The sequence below is a fragment of the Bufo gargarizans genome, chromosome 8 (genome assembly GCF_014858855.1).
Source record: "Bufo gargarizans isolate SCDJY-AF-19 chromosome 8, ASM1485885v1, whole genome shotgun sequence".
NCBI classification, from domain to species: domain Eukaryota; kingdom Metazoa; phylum Chordata; class Amphibia; order Anura; family Bufonidae; genus Bufo; species Bufo gargarizans.
This window is the reverse complement of record NC_058087.1, coordinates 188,322,393-188,336,692: the sequence shown is the minus strand read 5'-3', so window position 1 is coordinate 188,336,692 and position 14,300 is coordinate 188,322,393. Positions and strand designations below refer to the sequence as shown.

Here is a 14,300-nt window from a genome sequence, read left to right as displayed (position 1 = left end):
GAGAGGGGCATATAATCTGATAAGAGTTAAGGAAGGGGACAAATGGAAACGGACTTTAATACTCATGAGGGTCATTTTGAGAATCTGGTAATGCCTTTTGGTTTGTCCAATGCTCCTGCGGTTTTTCAACACTTCATCAATGACATCTTTCATCATCTGGTGGGCAGGTTTGTGGTGGTTTTTCTGGATGATATTTTAATTTATTCTGAGGAAGGGGTATAGTGGAAACCCTGAAACGTGTTTGGTCAGGACCTGCTATATTTATGGATGAGCAACTGTATACTTGTCTTTATCCACCGTCTTCTTTGAAGAATTCAGATTGAAACATATCCCTCTGGAATCCTACCGACTCCCTAGTGTTGCCGGACACTGGCTGTATTATACACCTTGAGATTCCTGTAAACATCTGAACGTATTACTCATCACAAACCTGGTCAATTGAGGACCATATGAACGGGCCCATTCACAAAAGACACTTACAGCAATAGAAGTCGTCCAGAAAGGTAAAAGGCATTTTAGGCAGCGCGGTACAGTGGGACGCCACATATACACCCTTCTGCCATATCGCCTTATTTCATGACTGTTTTACAGATTATATATGACCACTTCATATTTTACCAATTTGTCCTGGAATAGTGTGGGTATATTCCTGCAGGTGGAGGAACACACCTGTCGATTAATCAATTAATGACACTGGCAAACTGAACTTGAGGTGTATACATACTCACCAATAAAACCTGAGGTGGATACACACCAAGCCTAATTCTACTACTTCATGTATTTAACCCCTTCATGTGAGAGGATCAACTGATACCATATTGCAATATATCGCCACATTTTATTGGATCCATTTTATGCAGAGTTTATTTTATGTCCGTATTTGCTATATACCATATGTCAGTTTTATATTGCTTTTATCGTATATGCTGTGCAGAGAATAAATAATATACATTTTTGACCTTATATATGCAGTATTCCAGCATTTGAGTGCTCAGCCCAATCTTTAACTTTCATTAAGTTGAAAGTACCTTCTTGGAAGTTGGGGCCAAGAATTATTGGGCCATACAAGATCTCTGCCATTATTAATCTGGTTGCTTTTCGTCTAGAGCTTCTGCAGGCTTTGAAGATTCATAATGTGTTTCACAAGTCCTTGCTGAAAAGATATGTTGAACCTGCTGAACCGTCATCCCTGCCACCACCTCCTGTCATGGTGGATGGTAATCTTGAGTTTCAGATTGCCAGGATAGTGAACTCACGTATTCTTCATGAATCTCTTCAGTGCCTCGTGCACTGGAAGGGTTACGGTCCAGAGGAAAGAAGGTGGGTTCCTGCGACTGAATGCCAGTCGCCTTGTGAGGGCCTTTCACAGGACGCATCCTGATAAAGTGGGTCCTGGGTGTCCGGAGGCCACCCGTAGAAGGGGGGGGGGGGGTACTGTCACAGTCCCTCCTGTGAGAGAGGTGAGAAGATAGGGTAAACTTGCTGCACGTGAGGCTATCTGACAGGTCTCTCTGTTTTCTTCTATGTATATTGTTGTTTGGCAGGATCTCACCTCACCTCAGGTGCCGCTCCTTATCAGTGATGAGGCTCTATTTATATCTGCCTCACACTGCTGACCATGCGGTTATTAGTTTCTGCTTGGAGTTTCTAGTGCTGGTTTGTCTTGGATCTCCTGCTTCTCCATACATCTCTAAGCTAAGTACTTGTTGTCTTTGGTGTTTCTTATTATCTGTAGTGTGTTGTTTCTAGGCCTCAGGGAGATGCAGGTTCCTTCATTCTGGAAGTAACCAGCTGTCTCATCCCCTACTACCTATCCTAGGGCTTGTCAGTTTAATAGGGCTTTAGGTATCCAATGTATGAGTATTTCCACCATCAGGATCTGCTCATATTGGCAGGAGTTAGGGAAAGGCCTAGGGATTACTAGGAGGTCAACATCCCTTTTCCTTAGCTTTTGAGGCCTAGATTCTTGTCTATTCCTTGTGGTGTGTATTTGGTGTTTTGCCTTCCCCTTAACCTGTGACAATACGATTTTTCGGAAGTAATGCTCCCCAACTGCCCCCCAGCCCTCAAGGACAATTGCCTGGCTGATCTTTTAATGTAATACATCCTTAACCTAAGGGTTACTGATCAAACAGTACCAGTTCATTTCACCGAGGCCAGGAACCTCAGTGACACGTATCTATCATCCACTATGGCACCTTGTTCCTTCTCATAGAGGTTAGACAATTCCTTTATATGGGTTGTTTACTATTACTGTCCTGAGGAAAGGCCATCAATATCTCGTTGGCAGAGGTCCAAAAGACCACACCCCCACGATCAGCATTTTTTGGGTAACTCCAGTTCCAGAAATCAGCACTGGACCTACAAAGCCCTTGCCTTTGTCTAGTGGATGGAGCTGGTTACTGAAGAGCTGCACCCACCTAAGTGAATGATAACCAACTCTATCTACGACACCATGGATGGAGCTGTGTAGTTCTGGAGATGACTTCCAGCACTGGAGCAACTCTACAAACAGCTGGAGATACGGGATGGCAGAGGATAGGCTATAAATAGTTAACTCGTGGACAACCCCTTTAAAAGGGTCATCCGATATTAGAAGGAAAGTTTTTCCACTGTTGCACACAGTCTATAGTTGTTTCTGCAGATCATTCATATTTATGTGAATAAGGCTGAGCTTCAGTACCATACATAGTCGATAGACTAGAGTGGCACTCTTTCTAGGAGAAAGTAGACCTCCACCTTCTTAAAGTGAATAATAATCCACAGTTTTCAAACAAGCTCCTGGATCTAATTAAATTTATTATAGCCACTGAGTGACTGATTAAAAACTATTCATATAACACCACCTGCTATCTGTCCTTTTTCTAATTTCTGTGTTCACCTCACTGAAGTGGACGCACATGCTCAGTTCCATCCTTCAACTGCCACTAACTGCATAAGAAAGGACATGTCACCCAACATTTCGTTAGATGAAATGCAATAACAGGCAGAGGAGGAGAACACAGTCCAAAACAAGAGCAACAGGCATGTGGAATGGCAGCGGGCCAGTGAGTTAATCCAAGTTGGAAATTAAATCCAGGTGCTCATATATCCAGCCAGCAGTGCGTTCAGAACAGACTCAGGACTTCACTATGGCTTTTCTCACCTACTTTTTTACTAGAGCCGATGTGATAATATATTTAGCAGTTTGCATTGTTTTTCTTATCTACTGGTTAAATGGATCAAAGAAGAGCAGAGCAAAGATGCCTCCCGGACCTACACCTCTGCCCTTCATTGGAAACCTCCACCAGCTGGACCTGAAAAACACCCACCAGTCACTGATGGAGGTAAGATTCCATATTTGCCAGGGGCATCCCCAGTATGATGAATATGTGTCTAATTAATGATGTAACATTGTAATTTATTATTTTGAAGTTGTAAAGTGCCTTGCTTTAACATCAGCTCATATAAGGTTTGCTCTTTAATGGTTAAAGAGGACCTATCACCAAAAAAATGCAATGCAATCTGACAGCACCATGTTATAGATCAGGAGAAGCTAAGTGGATTGATATACAGTGCCTTGAAAAAGTATTCATACCCCTTTACATTTTCCACATTTTTTCATGGTATACCCATAAACTTAAATGTATTTTATTAGGCTTTTATGTGATAGACCGACACAAAGTAGCAGGTACTATATGTGTGAAGTGAAAAGAAAAAAATAAATGGTTTTCAAAAATTTTTATAAATACAAATCTGGTCAGAGTTGATGGGAAGATGGATGGAGCTAAATACAGGGCAAACCTGGTAGAGGCTGCAAAAGACTTGAGACTGGGGCGTAGATTCACCTCCAGCAGGACAACAACCCTAAGCATCCAGCCAGAACTACAAGGGAATAGTTTAGATTAAAGCATGTATGTGTTATAATGGCCCAGTCACAGTCCAGGCCTAAAGCCCATACAAATCTATGGCAAGACTTGATCATTGCTGTTCACAAACGTTCTCCATCTAATCTGATGGAGCTTGAGCTATTTTGCAAAGAAGAATCGGGAAGAATTTCAGCCTCTAGATGTGCAAACCTGGTACAGACAGACCCCAAAAACTTGCAGCTGTAATTACTGCGAAAAGTGGTCCTACAAAGTATTGACTCAGGGAGGCTGAATACAAATGTACACCACACTTTCCAGATTTCTATTTACTAAAAATTGTGAAAACCTTGTATCATCTGCATTTCACTTCTCACATACCTGCTACTTTGTCTTGGTCGATGGCATTAAATCCCAATAAAATAAATTTAAGTTTGTAGGTGTAACGTGAAAAAATGTGGAAAAGATCAAGGGGTATGAATACTTTTTCAAGGCGCTGTATAGCTTTGTAGCAGAAGATTCAGTAAAACCTGTAATTTATACATTTATACCTTTGCTTTTTCTACCTTCTGTGAATACCTTCCATGTACAGGAGGGAGGAGTTATCAGTGACTGACAGCATTGTGTGTGTAAGTGTGTATACAGAGATAGGTGTCAGTACCTGGTAACCCCTCCCTCCTGAACTGAGATATAAATGTATAAATTACAGGTTTTACTGAGTCTTTTCCCACAAAACTACGTATCAGTTTGCTCAGCTCCTCCTGCTCTATAAAATACAGCCTGCAGATTGCACTGCACTTTTTGGTGACAGGTCCTTGTCATAAAGCCTCCCTCATCACTTCCGTCACTCACCATTAAACTTCAACTTTTATATACAGTGCTGCCCATAATTATTCATACTCCTGGCAAATTTTGACTTAAAATTACTTGTATTCAACCAGCAAGTAATAAGGCACACAAAAGCTTGCTTGGCCTTTGCAAAAGCTTATCTGGACAAAGAAGAAGACTTCTGGTCTTCTGTGTTATGGTCAGATGAAACAAAAATTTTATTGATTGGTCACAATGATGTTTCCTTCATTTGGCGTAAAAAAGGAGAAGCCTTCAACCCAAAGAACACCATCCCCACTGTCAAAAATGGTGGTGGGAACCTAATGCTTTGGGGCTGTTTTTCAGCCAATGGACCAGGGAACCTAATCACAGTAAACGGCACCATGAAAAAAGAGCAATACATGAGGATTCTCACCGACAACATCAGCCAGTCTGCGGAGAAACTTGGCCTTGGGCACCAGTGGACATTTCAGCATGACAATGACCCAAAACACACAGCAAAAGTGGTGAAGAAATGGTTAGCAGACAACAATATTAACGTTTTGGAGTGGCCCAGCCAGAGTCCAGACTGGAATCCAATTGAGAATCTGTGGAGGGAGCTAAAGATCAGGGTAATGGCAAGAAGACCCTCCAACCTGAAAGATTTGGAGCTCATTGCTAAAGATGAATGGGCAAAAATACCTGTGGAGACATGCAAAAAGCTGGTCTGGATACAGGCCTAATGTGAACAAGACTCCAGTGGGGCAAGATGCCTGGTGGCTACAATAGTCTTTCAAAATGCCACAGGCTTAGTGGTTACTGGTAATGGACCAGCTTGTCTATGTCTGGTGGTTGTTTACATGTTTTCTTCCATTAGGGAGAAAAGGAGTGCTGCATACTGCAAGAGTAGAGATGGGTAAATGGTGACCCATGTAGCATCTCTAAGGCCCTCATATATTGTCAGAATGGGTGTCTCTTGTCCTTCTAAAAGGGTAATAGGTAGGAGTCCTGGATGTGGACTGGCACCTATCAGACATATACACTATCGTGATATGCATAAATATCTCAGATGGTAATACCATTTTAAGTTTTATCGTGGACCATGGAGTTAGTTCTATCTGGCAATGTGACCCTCAGTCTAGAAAAGATTGTGCAAATTGGAGAATTATTAACAGTTAACATCTGAAAGTTTGCAAAAGCAAAGAACACAGACGTTGCATAAGAATCCATAATTCTTCATCATCATCCCTGTTTACACTCGTGACCTGAATTCAACTCTACAAGAATTGATCTGAAGCCAAAACCTCAGGGACTCTCCTGATCCATATTAAACTATCCTCACAATCTTTAGTGAGTTTCATCAGACTGTTGATTATTTGCTAATTTGAAGATATATTTGCACTGGATCAAAGAGCAGGTAGATAAGAACCCTGTGGGGTATGGAGTACGGATCAATATTTTATGTGATTATATGAAACTTTGCAATCAGTAAACTTTGAACTTCCTCACCTTCCACCAGCTTCAGAACTGTTTTCCCACCTCATTTCTCTGATTTATTACAATAACTAGGAGACAGGGAGGAGGGGGATGCAGCTGCAGATTCTCCCTTGCCTTTTTCATTAAACTGTATGTTGTGGACAGAAAGGTGCAGAACTGGGAGGACTTCTTATTGACTCACGGTTCTTTGTGCACCTGTATGGGATTGGTGAGCAACAGCAAACTACAAAGTAAAAGGAAACTGTTGCCAGCTTTATGTCGCCCTCTCTGAGAAGTTGGTGCTGGAGTTGCACAGTTCTGTGTATTGTGCAGTGGATGGAGCTGGTTACTGCACCACTGCTCCCATTCTCTTAAATGCAACCTGCTCTATCCACTGTACAATGATCAGAACCGTAGAGTTTCAGGGCCAGAGATAATCAGCTGGGTGTTTGAACGATAAGCCAACTATAGTAAAATCCTGGAATAACCCTTTAAGCCAGATACTGTAGTCTATAGAAATGGATGTGAATCTATAGTCGGACTATGTAGCAGTTTTGCGTATGTTCTGTATGGTGGTGTGAGTGCATCCTTATTGGCTTTGTTTTAGAGTTACTGGATTTGAGAATACAATTTCTCCTTAGTAGAAAACGATTGATATCAGTTACCATTTCACTGACAATGATGATATTTTGCAGATGTCTGAGAAGTACGGGGACGTTTTTACTCTGCATTTTGGACCCAAGAGAGTAGTGGTCATTGCCGGATACAAGGCTGTGAAAGAAGCTCTTGTCACCCAGGGTGATGATTTTGTAAACAGATCAAGCCCTCCACTCTTCGACTTAACATCAAAGAACCATGGTAATTATATTGGGCTTCCTATGAATTCTACAATTTCTCTAAACAAGCTTGCTAGTTGGGTAAAATATTTTATAGTCCAGTCATCCACCTATAGAGACTGTAGGGGCTATTGCTGCTTTGGCTAATTGAAGAGTCACACACGTCAATGCCAAATCAATACATTGCCCTACATGGAAACATCCCCCAGATCTCATGTTCAGTAGGTTACATGTTGTAATCTTTGGTGCACACTAGCTCAAAAAAAAAGCCAACCTAAACTGAAAATGTTAGCCACTCTAAACATCTGAACCAATTTTCATGTATTTATTTTACTCACTTATCTAGTGCTGACATATTCCACAGTGCTGTACAGATATTATCACTCACAACTCACAATCTAGAGTCCCTATCAGTATGTCTTTAGAGTATGGGAGGAAACCGAAGAACCTGGAGAAAACTGACACAAACATGGGGAGAACACACAAACTTCATGCAGGTGGTCTGGTATTATGTAATACATGCAGATAGAAACTAGTGGCCATTGTGATCTTTCTTTCTTTCTCTCTCTCTCTCTTTCTTCTCCATCATCTATGTCATGAACATTATCAACTTAATTTTACTACCTTCCCTCCCTTCCTCTTTTCTATCTTCTTCTTCCTCTTCTTTGTTATGCTCAGCGGAGTCAAACCCGCTGTCCCACGAGACCAATTTCCTTAGAGCGCGATGTCTAAGTGAAACCCTCATTCTTCACCATACCTCTGATGGTAAGGATAGACTTTTCCAAGGGGTGTACCAATTTCTTCCTCTGAGGGGGATTGGGACACAAGGGAACTGGGCCTGATCTCCAGGTGGTACGGTGCACCCAGAGGCCCCTGGGAGGACAGAGGCTCATCACACGGGAGCATAGTCAGGATACGAAGGCTGAAGTCAAGGCTGTGAACATAGTCCTATGTCACAGGCGGGCAGCAAATAGGCAAAGTCCGTTTAAACAAGAAGCAGGGACCAGTACACAGAAAAACAGAATCACACTAAACACCTTCACACAATAGGGCTACACAAGTTAGTGACCAAGTTGCTAAGGCGCCTTCCTGTAGAAGGAGGTGCCTTTAAATACAGCAGACCAGCCATAGGCTGGAGAAGATAGGGGTGTGTGTGTGTGTGTGGCCTCACATAAGGAGGAGAGACACACCCGCAGATACCCTATATGCACACAAAGAACTCTGAGCCAAAGTGCAAGCTCGGCTCAGGGCCAGGAGGGAAATGCCGGCGGCAGGAGTGCAGACCACAGCTAAGAAGCCTAATGGCCATGCCTATCAACATGGCAAACAGCAGCGGGGAGGATTGAGGAAGCCTGGCACCCATGCCTAAGTGCGGGGACAGAATCGCAGGCACAGGGTACAAGATTCACATTCTTCTTTTGCCTCTTCTTCTTTTTCTTCTTCTCCTTCCTCTTCTTCGATTGTCATCATCGTCAATTTCATTCTACTTCCACTCAAAGTGGACACACATTTTCAGTATGAAAGATGTACAGTGCTGCCCATAATTATTCATACCCCTGGCAAATTTTGACTTAAAGTTACTTTTATTCAACCAGCAAGTAATTTTTTGACGGGAAATGACATAGGTGTCTCCCAAAAGATAATAAGACAATGTACAAGAGGCATTATTGTGGAAAAAAAACATTTCTCAGCTTTTATTTACATTTGAGCAAAAAGTGTCCAGTCTAATAATCAATAGAAAAGCCTTTATTGGCTATTACAGCAATCAAACGCTTCCTATAATTGCAAACCAGCTTTTTGCATGTCTCCACAGGTATTATTGCCCATTCATTATTAGCAATGAGCTCCAAACTTTTCAGGTTGGAGGGTCTTCTTGCCATCACCCTGATCTTTAGCTCCCTCCACAGATTCTCAATTGGATTCAAGTGTGGACTATGGCTGGGCCACTCCAAAACGTTAATGTTGCTGTCTGCTAGCCATTTCTTCACCACTTTTGCTGTGTGTTTTGGGTCATTGTCATGCTGAAATGTCCACTGGTGCCCAAGGCCAAGTTTCTCTGCAGACGGCCTGATGTTGGCGTTGAGAATCCTCATGTATTGCTCTTTTTTCATGGTGCCGTTTGCTGTGATTAGGTTCCCTGGTCCATTGGCTGAAAAACACCCCCAAAGCATTAGGTTCCCACCACCATGTTTGACAGTGGGGATGGTGTTCTTTGGGTTGAAGGCTTCTCCTTTTTTACGCAAAACGTAGGAAACATCATTGTGACCAAACAATTAAATTTTTGTTTCATCTCACCATAACACAGAAGACCAGAAATCGTCTTCTTTGTCCAGATGAGCTTTTGCAAAGGCCAAGCGAGCTTTTGTGTGCCTTATTACTTGCTGGTTGAATAAAAGTAACTTTAAGTCAAAATTTACCAGGGGTATGAATAATTATGGGCAGTACTTTATATGCGTACCAGCTGAAGAAAAATATTTTTTGATGGAAGGGGAGGGTAAGGTAAGATACATTTTTTGTGAAGGTTAATTTTTGTGGTCAAGCCATATGGTATTAACCCCTTAAGGACCAGCACCATACATGTACTGGGCAGTTGTCAGGGAGTTGTGGACCAGTGCCATACATGTAAGGCACACTGAATGGGCGGGCATAGGAATTGCGCTCGCACAATCAGGAGCAGGGGTCTATCTGTTACTGACAGCTGGGCCCCTGCTGTGTCCGCTGGCATTGGTGAAAACTCTGGTGCCCGTAGATAAACTCTTTAGATGCCACAGCCAATGCGGAACGCCGCATGTATCGGATTTGTAGAATATGTGTGTTCCTTCTCGTACCCCATCAGGTTGCAATGGCGGTATCTTGAGGCTACAGAAGCCTATAAGGCCCAGCCACCGAACTGGATCTCATAGGCACACTGTCAGTGTAATACTGGCAGTGTAATGCATTGTCCACAGTTGGCATTCCTACCGATCGCAGACATTAGCCGCTGTTGTCTGCTGTATGAAAAAGAGTGGAGCCGAAGTGCTGGTCCGGGAGCCACGCAGACTGAATCTAGCAGTGTGGACCAGGTGAATATCATCACCACTGTATGTCAACCATGTCTGGAGGTCTGGTTTAGTCTCAGATAACTCTTTAGATGCCACAGCCAATGCGGAACGCCGCATGTATAGGATTTGTAGAGTATGTGTGTTCCCTCTCGTACCCATCAGGTTGCAATGGCGGTATCCTGATGGTTGTCGCTGTCCCTGGAAGTCTTAAAAAGCTACAGAAGCCTATAAGGCCCAGCCACCCAACTGGATCTCATAGGCACACTGTCAGTGTAATACTGGCAGTGTAATGCATTGCAATACAGTATGTATTGTAATGCATTGTAGAAGGGATCAGGCCCCCAAAAGTTAAAGTCCCATAGTTGGTCAAAAATAAAACGTAATAAAAAAAATAGTAGCCCCTTCCTGATTTTCCTGGAGCCATAACTTTTTATTTTTGTCATTTACATAGCCGTGTGAGGGCTTGTTTTTTGTGGGACATGTTGGGACATGTTGTACGCCTGCCCATTCAGCGTGCCTTACATATATGGCACTGGTCCACAACTCCCTTGACAACTGTCCAGTACATGTATGGTACTGGTCCTTAAGGGGTTAATACCATATGGCTTACACACCTAACTGAACCTTCACAAAAAAGTATCTTACCTTACCCTCCCCTTCTAAAATTCCAAATGGGGTTGAACTGGAAAAAAAATCCCACAATTCTGCCACAGTTTTGTGGGCTTTGTTTTTACTGCGTTCACTGTGTGGTAGAACTGACTTACGCTCTTAATCCTTTGGGTCAGTAAACAAGCAAAGTTTTGAAAAATTTGATTTGGCAGCTTCGCCAAAGTTCGCCAAGAAATTTGAATCGTTCTGAATTAATTTGTCACAAATGGCTATAAATCTAGTATACCCAGCCCAATCTGCCTGATCATACTCTTCCCATTTGGCGGCCCAATCTCAGTGTGAAGGCTTGGAAGGTAAACTGCAGGGAGAGTGCAGGGAAAGTGTAACGCCGTGTACATCAGTGTGCAGTGCACCAAGATTCAGAGCTAATCCCTTCTGTTAGCTGCAGATTTAATGTGTGTCAATATTACAGGTCAATGTTACCATCAGGTCTAATTTATCGCCGTGGACTTAACTGTGCAGTGCACCAAGATTCAAGTGGTCAGCAGCAGTGGCAGTAACAGTGTGCACCAAGATTCATCGCTAACCCCTACTGTTAAACAAAAAGAAAAGCATAAAGCACCCTTCAGTAAAGCAAAAAAAAATGTGTGTGTGCCCCTGCAGGAGCTGTGTCCAAATGGCTCCTTAGTGGAACAAAATAAAAAAAGGGAGGCAGCACCAATAAAGTCGTTGTGAATTTTTTTTTTCTTTTAATCCATGTTATAGGAGTCCAAACACAAGCTTTTCAATCCCTTCTGTTAGCTGTCAAATTACTGTAAATCGGTATTACAGGTCAATGTAATAAAAACAGGGCGATTTCCCCGCTCTCCGCCGGGTGAAAGTGTTCCTGCCCCGGAAGCACATGCTTTTAGCCCTCTCATATGCAGTGGTCACAATTGACCATGGCATCTGAGGGGTTAAATGTCCGCAGTTGGCATTTCTACCGATCGCAGACATTAGCTGCTGTTGTCTGCTGTATGAAGAAAAAGTGGAGCCGAAGTGCTGGTCCGGGAGCCACACAGACTGAATCCAGCAGTGTGGACCAGGTGAATATCATCACCACTGCAGGTCAGCCATGTCTGGAGGTCTGGTTTAGTCTCAGATAACCCCTTTAACTTACATTTGATTTCTTGTTGATGTCATTTTAAGTCTACCTTATTCCACACATTTAAACAAAACGTTATAACATTCCTTCCTAAAATTGTATCATTTTATCTTAATATTCTAGCTATGCTCCTACAAGGCTACTTTCTGCCCAGTTTGACTAATTGATCATCTCACGTATTTCCATGTTCACTGTATTTCAGGTCTAGTATTTTCCCATGGAGAAGAATGGAAATCTATGAGGAGGTTCACACTATCAACACTTCGAGACTTTGGAATGGGGAAAAAATCTCTAGAAGGCAGAATTCAAGATGAAATAATTGCCCTTATAGAAAGTTTGAAATGTTACAATGGTAAAAATGATCCTACATTTACCAAGAACCCTATAGCTGACATCTTTATTTCTAGTTTTTCGGTAATCTTTTCCATTGACTACACTTTCCAAATTCAAAGCCATCAAGTGAGTTTTGATAGGATTCTAGGACTGGACGAACGCACACATATCCCACCACACATTTGCTGTAGATTACCTATGGAGGTTCTAGCAGTGCTCTTCTGTCTCCAGCTTGATTAAGTAGTGTTTTCTGACTTAATTGTGCCTAGAAATGACCTGTTGTAATATATAATGTTTTTTTATCTTTTTGTTTAATTTTTATCATTTCTATTATTATTTTTTTCTTCTAGGCAAACCATTAGATCCACACCTGATAGTAAACAGCGCTGTATCCAATATCATCTGCTCCATTATCTTTGGGAAGAGGTTTGAGTATGAAGACCCAACATTTCAAAAATTAATCAGAATGTTAGATGAATATGCCAAAGTGACAGGTGAACCAAAAGCACTGGTGAGAAAACTTCCAAATGTTATGTATCCAGTTCCAGTCTCTTAGTGAGGTTCATTAGTATAGGGTCTTCAGGGGGTAATTTATTAAGGCCGGTGATTTAGATTCCTGTCTTAATCTCCCTGCGCTTGCAGCAGATGCACCAAATTTTTTGTAGTGGTGCAGGCTTATATATAACTTTGGCACTTGGTGCCGCCGACTGTGCAGCAAGATTTAAACTACACCAGGTTCCTTGCTGGCTTAGTTTAGGACCATTTTCCCTGCTATAAATTGGCATAGAAAATAATGAATGAGACGGGTCGGCTGACCCGCCCTCGCCCATGCCATGCCTCCTTTTTCCACCACCTTGGAAAACTGGCATGTGTGGGAAAAGTCGCAGACTAAGCCACAAAACCCCTTTATGACAAAATTTTACAACAAAAAAATGCCAAAACAATAATAAATTACCTCCGTTATGTGTGGAATAATGGTCTCTGTACTGTAAAGTATCACTTTGTAGTACTTCCTTGTAGGTCATATAACACCAGTATAAGAAGCTTTGTAATTAACTTTTCCATGTTCAGGGGCCTTTCAAGAAGATCCCCCCATTTGGTCAGACCTGTGGAGGGAAGCATGCTTACCTGCATCGCAACACTGGATTCCTGCATTCCCCACTGCCACTGCAGAGTTCTGGTCTCCACATGTTTACAGCCAGTCACTGGCCACAGTGGTGCCACATCCCCTTTTCATCATATCAATAGGTCACATAAGCCAATGGAGATGTGTCACTCTTCAGGCCAGTGATTGCTTGCAGCAGCCGTCAAGCCATATGTTGATACAGTACAGACCAAAAGTTTGGACACACCTTCTCATTCAAAGAGTTTTCTTTATTCTCATGACTATGAAAATTGTAGATTCACACTGAAGGCATCAAAACTATGAATTAACACATGTGGAATTATATACATAACAAAAAAGTGTGAAACAACTGAAAATATGTCAGATTCTAGGTTCTTCAAAGTAGCCACCTTTTGCTTTGATTACTGCTTTGCACACTCTTGGCATTCTCTTGATGAGCTTCAAGAGGTAGTCACCTGAAATGGTCTTCCAACAGTCTTGAAGGAGTTCCCAGAGATACTTAGTACTTGTTGGCCCTTTTGCCTTCACTCTGCGGTCCAGCTCACTCCAAACTATCTCGATTGGGTTCATGTCCGGTGACTGTGGAGGCCAGGTCATCTGGCGCAGCACCCCATCACTCTCCTTCATGATCAAATAGCCCTTACACAGCCTGGAGGTGTGTTTGGGGTCATTGTCCTGTTGAAAAATAAATGATGGTCCAACTAAACGCCAAACGGATGGAATAGCATGCTGCTGCAAGATGCTGTGGTAGCCATGCTGGTTCAGTATGCCTTCAATTTTGAATAAATCCCCAACAGTGTCACCAGCAAAGCACCCCCACACCATCACACCTCCTCCTCCATGCTTCATGGTGGTAACCAGGCATGTAGAGTCCATCCGTTCACCTTTTCTGCGTCGCACAAAGACACGGTGGTTGGAACCAAAGATCTCAAATTTGGACTCATCAGACCAAAGCACAGATTTCCACTGGTCTAATGTCCATTCCTTGTGTTCTTTAGCCCAAACAAGTCTCTTCTGCTTGTTGCCTGTCCTTAGCAGTGGTTTCCTAGCAGATATTCTACCATGAAGGCCTGATTCACACAG

At 42.5% G+C, this 14,300-nt stretch overlaps 1 protein-coding gene across 2 annotated transcripts in view; it reads left to right on the top strand.

The window, feature by feature from the left end:
* The first annotated feature begins 2,980 nt into the window (after positions 1–2,980).
* Positions 2,981–14,300, top strand: part of LOC122944441 (cytochrome P450 2K1-like) — a 53,717-nt gene continuing 42,397 nt past the window's right edge. Inside the window, exons 1-4 of one of the 2 annotated variants that reach the window (XM_044302712.1) lie at positions 2,981–3,326; positions 6,824–6,986; positions 11,961–12,110; positions 12,442–12,602. In XM_044302712.1, coding sequence (XP_044158647.1) covers positions 3,132–3,326; positions 6,824–6,986; positions 11,961–12,110; positions 12,442–12,602 — 669 coding nt within the window. In that variant the 5' untranslated portion in view covers positions 2,981–3,131. Of the gene's footprint in view, positions 3,327–6,242; positions 6,358–6,823; positions 6,987–11,960; positions 12,111–12,441; positions 12,603–14,300 lie in introns of those variants that run through there. The other variant, XM_044302713.1, reaches the window with a different exon arrangement.